This window comes from Trypanosoma conorhini (assembly GCF_003719485.1).
Source record: "Trypanosoma conorhini strain 025E chromosome Unknown Tco_14.4_contig_00038, whole genome shotgun sequence".
Taxonomy (NCBI): Eukaryota; Euglenozoa; class Kinetoplastea; order Trypanosomatida; family Trypanosomatidae; genus Trypanosoma; species Trypanosoma conorhini.
Window position 1 is genome coordinate 23,218 of NW_021704126.1, and position 9,552 is coordinate 32,769.

At 51.8% G+C, this 9,552-nt stretch overlaps 3 protein-coding genes across 3 annotated transcripts, besides 13 other annotated features; all 3 read left to right on the forward strand.

Moving 5' to 3' along the window:
• Nucleotides 1-242: 242 nt before the first annotated feature.
• Nucleotides 243-274: a microsatellite.
• A 401-nt stretch (nucleotides 275-675) lies between these two features.
• Nucleotides 676-747: a microsatellite.
• A 184-nt stretch (nucleotides 748-931) lies between these two features.
• Nucleotides 932-2,188, forward strand: Tco025E_01227 (putative RNA-binding protein; the record flags this gene model as incomplete). Its single annotated transcript, XM_029368165.1, has 1 exon — nucleotides 932-2,188. One exon carries the CDS (start codon nucleotides 932-934, stop codon nucleotides 2,186-2,188), a length of 1,257 nt encoding a protein of 418 aa, XP_029231686.1.
• Nucleotides 2,189-2,480: 292 nt separating this feature from the next.
• Nucleotides 2,481-2,502: a microsatellite.
• Nucleotides 2,503-2,528: a microsatellite.
• Nucleotides 2,529-2,956: 428 nt separating this feature from the next.
• Nucleotides 2,957-2,991: a microsatellite.
• Nucleotides 2,992-3,175: 184 nt separating this feature from the next.
• Nucleotides 3,176-3,197: a microsatellite.
• A 116-nt stretch (nucleotides 3,198-3,313) lies between these two features.
• Nucleotides 3,314-3,382: a sequence feature (A-rich).
• Nucleotides 3,383-3,698: 316 nt separating this feature from the next.
• Nucleotides 3,699-3,731: a sequence feature (A-rich).
• A 186-nt stretch (nucleotides 3,732-3,917) lies between these two features.
• Nucleotides 3,918-3,952: a microsatellite.
• A 542-nt stretch (nucleotides 3,953-4,494) lies between these two features.
• Nucleotides 4,495-4,556: a microsatellite.
• A 6-nt stretch (nucleotides 4,557-4,562) lies between these two features.
• Nucleotides 4,563-4,596: a sequence feature (A-rich).
• A 445-nt stretch (nucleotides 4,597-5,041) lies between these two features.
• Nucleotides 5,042-5,788, forward strand: Tco025E_01228 (uncharacterized protein; the record flags this gene model as incomplete). The annotated part of the gene is made up of 1 exon (XM_029368166.1): nucleotides 5,042-5,788. The coding sequence occupies one exon, from the start codon at nucleotides 5,042-5,044 to the stop codon at nucleotides 5,786-5,788; it is 747 nt and encodes a 248-aa protein (XP_029231687.1).
• A 797-nt stretch (nucleotides 5,789-6,585) lies between these two features.
• Nucleotides 6,586-6,623: a sequence feature (GA-rich).
• A 528-nt stretch (nucleotides 6,624-7,151) lies between these two features.
• Tco025E_01229 (putative intraflagellar transport protein component) lies at nucleotides 7,152-9,104 on the forward strand (the record flags this gene model as incomplete). The annotated part of the gene is made up of 1 exon (XM_029368167.1): nucleotides 7,152-9,104. One exon carries the CDS (start codon nucleotides 7,152-7,154, stop codon nucleotides 9,102-9,104), a length of 1,953 nt encoding a protein of 650 aa, XP_029231688.1.
• Nucleotides 9,105-9,505: 401 nt separating this feature from the next.
• Nucleotides 9,506-9,551: a microsatellite.
• Nucleotide 9,552: the final 1 nt, after the last annotated feature.

The following is a 9,552-nucleotide window of genomic DNA, read 5'->3' on the forward strand; positions in this document are numbered from 1 at the left end:
TTTTATTTTCTTTTTCTGTGCGATCGACGCTTGGCGGGAGCGGAGTCTGCGTGCAGCAGCGGGGAGGGGGAGGGGCAGAAATAGGCGGAGAGCGTCCGGGCAAAAGAGGCCGCTGCCGGCACGAGGGAAACATGCAACGCGTCGGGGCGGGAAAAAGCAGCCAAGACATATGACAAGCACAAGTGCTGTTCCTCCGACCTTTTTTTTCTTTGGTTATATTGTGCCTTTTCATTCTTCCACTTTTTTGTTCTGTTTTGTTTTCTTTTTCTTCTTTGGCGAGTGCCTTGCAGCGGATGCCAAGGCCGTTTTTGCCCCCTCTTCCTCTTCCCCCAACGAGAGAATGAAACTGCGGCCGCAGGAGTATCGCTGCAGGCTGCAGCCAGCAACGAAGAGGTGTGTGCGTGTGGGCCAAGAATGAATCGGGTGGGTTCGCAGGGAAAACGGAGGTGGAGGGATGGTGGTGGAGGAAAGAACGCTGGCGTTTTTGTTTTGTTTTTGTTTGGCACAAAGGGACGCGAAGTCCCTTTTTTGTTGCTCGCTCGCACACACACACACACGCTTAGATACATGCATGCAAGCATGCACGCACACGCACTTTACTTCATGAGCTCGCTGTTTGTTTATCTAGTCGTCATTTCCCCTTTTTATTCCCCCCTCCCCCCTGATATTTCCACGTTTCCTTTTTCTTTCTCATTTGTCGGGTGCTCCATGTTGGTTTCTTTTCCTTTTCCTTTTCCATTTTTGCTTGGGCCTTTTTGCATCGGTGCTTTGTCTTCTTTCATCGCATGAAATTTTGTTTATCGCTTTTTCTCCTTCTCCTCCGTCCCCCTCCTTTTTGTGAAAATCTTCTTTGCTCCTCGCCGCGACCCGCGCACCGCACGCAGCTGTGCGGTACGAACAGAGAAAGGTTTCCAAGGAACACGTGAAGGGAATGCAGGCCAAGACAGGAAGTGGCTCGGAGCAAGCCCCTCTAATTTGGGGGGCAGTGAAGGAATTGCAAGAGGGCTTCAACGGTCACCAGTGCTCGCTGCCCTACCTTCTTGGCGTCTTGCAGAGCCTTCAACGCACCCTTGAGGAAACGCGACACGTCTACAACAACGCGCTTAAGCAACGCGATGAGGCTCGTGGGAAGCTTATTGCGGCGCAGAATAGTTTGGCGGCGGTGGAGCGGGTTGTCAGCCAGTATGCCTCCGTAAAGGATCCCGTGGTGGCATCGGACGGGTTTACCTACGAGAACGTTTCAATACGGGAGTACTTGCGGGAGTGTGCGAACACCAACACCAAGGCGTATTCTCAGCTTACGAAGGAGGAGCTGCTAGAGGTGGTGGTCCCCAACCAAACCCTGCGGCGCCTTGTCCACATGCTGCAGTCGGTTCGAACCAGCGAGGTACCTCCCATATCGCAGCGTCGCCCCATTCCTCCCTACACGCCGCAGCAGAGTGATGCGAACTGGAAGGGCAATAACGCGAACAACAACGGTGCCAACAGCGGCAACGGCCTTAACTGGGCGGATGAGGAAGTCAACCCAGGAGCAACACCCATCCGTGTGGCGGAGTTGGAGGCGTCGCTTGCGAAGGCGGCCACTGCTGGCAGTCTCAATGCTTCCCAAAGCAGCAATGCTGTTCCATCCTCCACTACCGCCAACGTCAACACCAACGTCAACGCCAATGCTAACGCCAACACTAGCAACACAACTGGACGACGCTGGGAGACACGGCAGTCGCAGAGTGCCGGCAACGGTGCCAAGCTTTCCAATAAAAAACATCCCTGCCTTCGTGTCTATGGCCACTGCAACTTCCTTGACGATTGCGCCTTTGCAAACTACCCATACGAAGCATGCCTAAACAACATCAAGGGCAAGTGCCGTTTTGGGCAGCACTGCAAGGAGCTGCACGTGAATCCCACCCACTCTCGCTACCCGGGGCAACGCAAAAGCAGCAGCAGCAATCAACAATTTAACCGTGTCCTCTCACCTGTACAGGCGGAGGAAAAGGACACCAGTGTGAAGGACAAGCGGAGCACGAAGGACAAGGGGAGCAGCAAGAATAGCAGTGCGAGGGGGGAGGCAAACAGCAAGGAAGGCGCTGGGGAGCAGCAGGAGGTGAAGTCAACGCTGACCCCGACGCCAGCGACGGCGGCCGAGCCACGGGGTGAGACAACTCCCCCTGTGGCCGAAGAGACGGTGTGAGTGTGAGGGCCGCGCGTCAGGACCGAAAAAAACAAAAAAAACAACGACAACGACAGTACATAAACACACACCCACTTTCTCCTTCGTCGTGCGGGGGGGAAAAAAAAGGAAAAAAAGCTGGAACAAAAACTAGACAGAGAAAAGAACATAACAGAGGCAAAAAAAAAACGACAACATCAAATAACAAAAGAAGGAGGTCAAAACTCGGCGGCATCGAAGAGGGTGTCAAACTGGGGAAAGCGAAAATGAAATAAAGAGGGACATGATAAAACAAGAGACGCCACAACGGGAGAAAAAAAAAGAAAAAAATAAAAGAGGAAGAGGAGGAGGAGGAGGGGGAAAAAAAACAGGAAAGTGGAGTTTTTTTTTATACCGCGTGTAAGTGTGTATATGTGCCCTTTTTTGGGCGGGAAAATCGGGGCAACGTGTTACCATTAGTTTCTCTGTGTAGAGTGTGTCTTTCTTCTTGTATTTCGTTTTCCGTTGTTCTCTTCTTGCATGTTTGGCTGTGCCGTGTGACATGTGGCCGCGTCTTGGGCACGCTCTCTTGTGTGCCGCTGCGAGGGATGACTGGTGGAGGTGATGAGGAAGACACATAAAACGAAGAGGTAGGAGAAAAAAATATGTGCCCTTTCATGTATATATACGGCTATGAGAGTGATTGATGATACACCGACAGTAGAGGGAGAGAGAAAGCGGGGGCCATCCGTTGTGCGACGTACTAAGGCGTGGTGCGAGCACCCTACCCCCTCCAATCCTTCGCGCGTACTCCTCCTTCTCCTTCTCCCTTTTCTTTCGCTTCTTCCGCTGCCACGTCGTTGCTCTTTTTTGCTATGCCAAATGAGGGAATGAGACACAACAGAAAAAAGAAGGCCCCGCATTATCATCTCTCTTTGCTTCGTTTTTTTTTTGTTGGTTCACACCCTCGCGTTGTTGGCTTTGTTTTGGCCCGGGGCAGACGAGGGAGGGGCGCTGAAATGGTCCACAGGCGGGGGGGGGGGGGGGGGGGAAGGAGAGAGCTACACGGTGTGCGTGCTTGCTTGAGAGGTGTGTGGGGGAAAAGAAGAGGGTAGAAAACATGAATGCATTGCGAGCAACGTGAAGGAGGCGCAGAAGCGGAAGACCGACAAGAAAAGAAAAGGAAAAAAATTAAAATAAAAACTGCCAAACAAAATAAAGAAGATGAAGCAAAATGACGGACGCACGCATATCAGGCGGACAGCAGGCGTCCGCCGGTGTCGTTAGAAAATGACGAAACTGCTGGGGGCGCTGTTGCCCCTGTGCACGTGTGTCTGTGTGCGTGTCTGGGGCCGATATCCCCCTTTATGCTCACTGCGGTTGATAAGGTAATATATGCGTGTATTTTCATTTTGTTACTGGCTATTGTTGTCTTTTTTTTCCTGCTTTTATTGAGTCTTTTCCTTTTTCTCTGTGTGCGCGTGTGAAAGGGGAGGGAGTTGCAGCGGTTCTAACAGCCACCGCCACCACGAGCACAGAGTAATCGCAGCGCAAAAGAACAAAAAAATACCGAAAAAAAAAAAAACTTGGGAAACGAGGGGAAAGAAATGAAGGCTGAGTTGTGGGCGAGGATAAAATGAGTGAGTATTTCTGGCGACGAGGAGGTGGGGACGGGGTGACTCGTCAGAGTCTTGCCTCCATCTTTTTTCCTCCTTTCTTGGGGCTGGCGTTCCTCACAGTTTCCACTGCTTTTGATGCATTCTTCGCCCGCTGTTGTTGTTTTTTTGTTGTTTTATTGTTTTATTGACCTTCTCCAGCGCATTCTGCTTTTCGCACTTTGTGTGCAGGACGGGGTGTAGTTTCTGCCCGGGGGCACCACGGACCTGCACGCAGGAAGCACGGCGAAACGGGAGAGGCGAGGGGCAATAACTAACATAGAGCGCTTCGGCGCGACGGTGGAGGGGAGGCCGGATAAATGGAGGGGTGTGACGGGAGAGAGTATGATTGGCAAGGCATATGGAATTTCGGTGGGTGAGGGGAACGAATGCTGCATTGTTGGTGCCGTGTCTGACTTTGGGCGCCCTCTATGTCCCAACCTGTCTTCTTCTTTGCCTCTTCCTCACGTTGGGGTTCATATCTTCCCTTGTTTCTTTCCCCCACCTTTTTTCATTCTCGTTTTTTTTTCGGTGTGCATGTGTGTTGTTGTGTTTCTTTTTCTGTCCTTTTTTTCTTTTTCTTTTGGTTTGTGCGTTTCGTTTTCTGCTGTTTCTCAGTCGTGTTCGTTTGCCGCCGCCCTACGCTCCACAGACACACACCGTCCCTCCCTCTGTTTTTGTTCTCCACCGTTAACACGGACGCAAACACGTACAACCACAAATACACATACACATACGCAGACACACGCACACACGCGCGCAAAAAAAAGGAAAAAAAAATAACAATAATAATAATTGTTCCATCGATATGCTTGCAGGCACGCGACTTCCCTCTCGTTGTGTAAATTTGGGTACCTGCGGCGCATTCAGCCGTGTTCGTCTGCAACGCAGCGAGGAATGATGCCACACCTCAGCTGACCTTCTTGTTTTGCCCTCTCCCACAACGAAAAAAAAGAAGAAGCGGAATCAGAAACCGATGCTTTTCTTTGCTTGTTCCTTTTTTTGTTGTTCTTGGGCGTTTTGCTTTATTTTGCTTCTGCCGCGTACTTCCTGTTTGCTTCTTTTTTCTCTCTTCTCCACAAAAAGGGGCGAGGGGTGCCACGGGGGAAAATTTTTGGCAAATAGGTTTAGTTACGTATTTGCGTGTAGAGACGGGCGAAGGAAGGCGAAGCCGGCGACCGCTCCACCCGGGACTCTGTACACCCTAGCCAGTCATTTGCGTAGGACAGTACAAAAAAAAATGTCAACCCCCGCCAACAAGAAGGTCTGGACGGAAGGGCTTTGCTCCTCCTTCTCGATGATTCTTGTCAGCGAGATTGGGGACAAGACGTTTTTTATTGCGTGTTTGATGGCAATGCGACACCCAAAAATTCTGGTTTTTGTCGGCGCTCTTGGCGCACTGGCGGGTATGACTGTGCTTTCCGCCCTCATGGGGGTGGTGGTTCCCAACGTTCTCTCTGTCCGGGTCACAAAGGCTCTGGCGGTTATCCTCTTCTTTGGCTTTGGGGGCAAGGCGTTGTACGACGAGTTTGTCAAGCGGGGTCAGGACGACGCGGAGAGCGACGACGAGATGGCTGAGGCCGCCGCTGCCATCCGCAAAAAGGACCCGAACGATCATGTTGAAACCGGCGAGAGCGGTCCGAACCCGGGAGGCCATTTCCGGCGCTGGTGCGCGCTGCCTCCTGTGTTGGTGGAGGCCTTCGCGCTCACGTTTGTCGCGGAGTGGGGCGATCGTAGCCAACTCGCCACCATCGCCCTCGCGGCAGCGAAGAGCCCGTTTGCCGTGACGATTGGGGGAATATTGGGACACGCCGTGTGCACCGGTGTGGCTGTGCTTTGTGGGAATATGACTGCCAAGTACGTTTCCATGCGAACGGTGAATACGGTCGGCGGACTCCTTTTCATCGTGTTTGCCCTGGCAACGCTGTACGAGCTGCTTACCCAGACGCACCACGTTGACAAGCTGTCGCGGCCGCAGGTATCGTAGGACGTGCGAGCAGCACCGTTGGTGGGGCTGAACTTCATAGTATCACGAAGTACGGTGTGTTCTCATGTATTTATTCATAAAACAAACAAAACAAAAAGGCAATACAGGGAGAAAAAAAAAAGAGCCAATTTGCTTTCCACCCGCACATTATAATAAAGCAAAAAAGAAAAAAAAGATTTTTATTTCCGTGACGGAATTCGAGAGAAAAGAACTGCCTTTATGTTTTTTTTCCCCAGACTTTTTTTTTTGCACTTCCGCTCCCGGTCTCTTGATCGCCTCCCTCCTTTTGTCTCGTGTCACTCTTCTTTTCGCTCCTTGCCTGCCGCGCCCTCTTCCTCTTCCGCGGTGTTCACTTCCCCTCCACAACGTTGTGTGTCGCACGGATGAGGCGACACCAGGCGGGTGTGTGGGGGAGGGGGGGGAGTGGGCAACGCTGGACGGAAACCGCGTCACTCCACGCATGCCCGTACTGATATGCGCGAATGTAGCCATTCCGATGGGCGCGTCCAAATCGATGTGCAAGTTTTTTCTTTTGCTTACTCTCTGTTTGTGTTTTCGTGCGTCTGGCTGGCGGTGCTCCCTTCTTTCTTTTTCCGTTGATTGCAGTGGCTTAATGAAGAAAAAACAAAACAAAACAAAACAGGTGTTGTTTTGCCCATAAGGTCAAGGCGAGCCGTAAAACAGAGGGCAGGAGCCTCTTTACGGCGAATGCATCTAGCAAATCACCGTGGAGTGCACCGATTGCTTCTGTATTGGTGAAGGAAGCGAGGAATAAGGAGGAAAAAGAAACAGAAGAAGGAAGGGGAAGAGGAAGTCGAGGATGAGGGAGGGGGAAACGGAGGCAAAAACCCAACAAAAGCTGATAGTTTTAGCCGTATTTCGTTTGCCGCAGCATTAACAGCGCGAGGAGTAGATGGCGGCTCTTGGACAGTCCGCGCGATTGCCTCTTTCCAACCTTTTTTTTTCTTCTTAAAAACCAAAAAAATTCCTTCTGCTGCCCCACCACGCTTCGTCCGTGCCTCTGGGCGGGTTTGTTTCTTGCGTATTTCCAGCTATCTCCTTTATGTGCCTAACTTTCCGTGCCTCTGGCTCCTTTCTTCCCTCTTGGCGCCCCCTCACACGGAGAAGAGGGGTAAGCGGAAAAAAAAAAGGAGGGGCGAGGAACACAAAAGGCCCTTAACCTAACAAAGCAAGGAAAAGAAAGCAGTGCGGACGGGGGACTGAAGTGTTTGGCTCCCTTTCTTTAAAAGAAAAAAATATATTGTTATATCTTGTCATCGCCAGCAGCTTTGCTTTAAATCCTTCTTTCCTTTTTTTTTTTTTGCGTGGCTCAGACACGCGGGTGGAGACCGTCTCGGAGCTGATGAGCGGCACGATGAATGGGACACACGCGTCGAGTAACGGTCATGCACCGGGTTCTCCAGTGAAGGAGACCCCGCCGAAAATTCTCTTCAACGTCTGCCGAAAGGAGCTGTACCACCCCAACAAGGGTTACAAGCAGCTGGCTCGCCGCTTAAAGCAAGTCAGTACTGTGGATATAAACAAGGAGGATATAACCTTGGAGCGTCTGTTGCCATACGACATTGTTGTCTTTGGTGCCTCGCAGGAGAAGCTCAGCGAGGAAGACCTTGCCGTCATTCGCGAGTACGTTGAGCATGGTGGTTCGGTGCTTATGCTCTTTGGCGATGGACACGGTGGCCGTTACTCCTACCTAAATCAGACGCTGGATGCATGGACAGGCATCACGCTTAACGAGGACTGCGTTGTGCGCACCGTCATGAACAAATACCTGCACCCTAAGGAAGTGTGTGTCGCAAACGGGGTGACCAACAGGGCGATAAATAAGGCGGCTGGCAAAAATGTTTTGGGAGCTCCTGGGTATCAAGGCGACCGTGGAGGATTTAAGGCAAGCGGCTCCGCCTTCGGTGATCGTCCTGCCCCCGTGACGCTAAATCGAACCGTCGCCGCCGGGGCTCTGGGGGGCGTAACGTTGAGTGCGGCAGCGATGGCGATGCAGCAGCAGATGGTGGAGGAAACTGCAGCCGAGGGCCCCACCAGCCTTTCATTTGTGTATCCACACGGTCTTAGCTTCAACGTGAGCCGCCCAGCGGTGCCAATCCTTAGCAGTGGGTTCATGGCGTATCCATTAAACCGACCAATTGCGGCAGTGTGGGAGTGCAATGACGTGGTGGAACACAACGGTCAGCGGAAGCAAGGGAAACTGCTGCTGCTAGGCAGTGGCCTCGTGATGGAGGATGCCTGGTTTGGAAAGGAGGAAAATGAGCTGCTAACGAACGTGCTCTTCGACTACATGCATCATAGGGTGAAACTGAACCAAATTGATGCCGACGAACCAGACATTACAGACTACAACCATGTTCCCGACACCGCCTCCCTCTCCGAGCGATTACGGGTTGCTGTAGAACAGCAGGAGGAATTGCCGCGTGACTTCACCAAGCTCTTTCAAACTGAAACATTCAAGCTGGATACAGATATCATTCCAGAGGTTATTGAGGCGTACAATAAACTTAACGTGAAGCAAGAGCCTTTAACACTTATTCCACCGGAGTTTCTGACGCCGCTTCCTCCAGTGAAGCCTGCAGTGTTTGAACCAACCCATCGGGATCCGATGCCGCCCGCGTTAGACCTCTTTGACCTAGACGAGGAATTCGCACCAGAGAAGGTGCGGCTAAGTCAGTTAACGAACAAGTGCAAACCAGAGGATGTTCAATTTTATATTTTGCAGGCTGCAGAGATTCTTGGCGTCACCAAGAAGCTACGAAGCCCACGCAATCGCGACCCTCGTGCACTTCTAGACTACGTATTTCGTCAGGTGGTGCAATACAAGAAAGTCAATGCTGGTAGTGCACACACGACATCCAATGCAGGGCTGGATTCCTATGGAATCGACGCCAATGCAGCAGCGGCTGCTGCCGCCGGTAGTATGATGCGCGTGATACGCGTTTCCACCGGTGAAAACGGGAATAAGGATGCAACGCCGTTTGAGGATAACGTTCCCTGGACGCTACAACTTCAAGCGGACTTTGGCAGTGGCAACATTACGGGGAAGCTTATCCTGCATGAGTCTTCCACGCGGTTTCCTGCGCAAGAGGCGTCATTGGAGGGCACGATAAAGCCACCCGGGGAACGGGAATACCCCATGGAGTGGGGCGTGCTGGTACAGGGGGTACGGGAGGAACAGGTGTTCTTTGTTTTTCTCGCTATGCTGCAGGGCAACGCGCTACGTGGTGTGTGTGAGGTTGCGAGTGGAAATGGCCATACCCGCAACTTTGTGTATGAAATTGAGGAGCTTTAACAAAAGGAGGGCCGAGCGCATAGCAGATGGACGATGCAAGTAGAGGAGCGATAGTCGCCACTGCAGCAGTCACCCACTAGTCGGAGGGAACGCAATGGAGCGTAAGAGGAGAAATAAGTTTGGGGGTTGCTGGCGGAACCAAGCGAAGCGGCCGCCGAGTCAAACGGAGAGGTGTCGGCAGCCAGTAGAGTGTGTTCAAAGCGAACCACGTGGAGGGCAGGAATGTACAGCAATGTTGCATACAACAGGAACCGTTTTGCCCCACCCCAGCGACGGGAAACGGGAAGACAAAAAAGCTGCAGCCAAACATTAAGGGAACAACAGAGGCACCCACACGTAGAAGTAAAAGACTGAATCCCGATACGCTGCCGCACTGACGAAAATCGTTTGAGGTCTAGGCGCTTCTTCTTCTTGCAGTATTGTTTTTTTTCTTCTTCATTTTATTCTC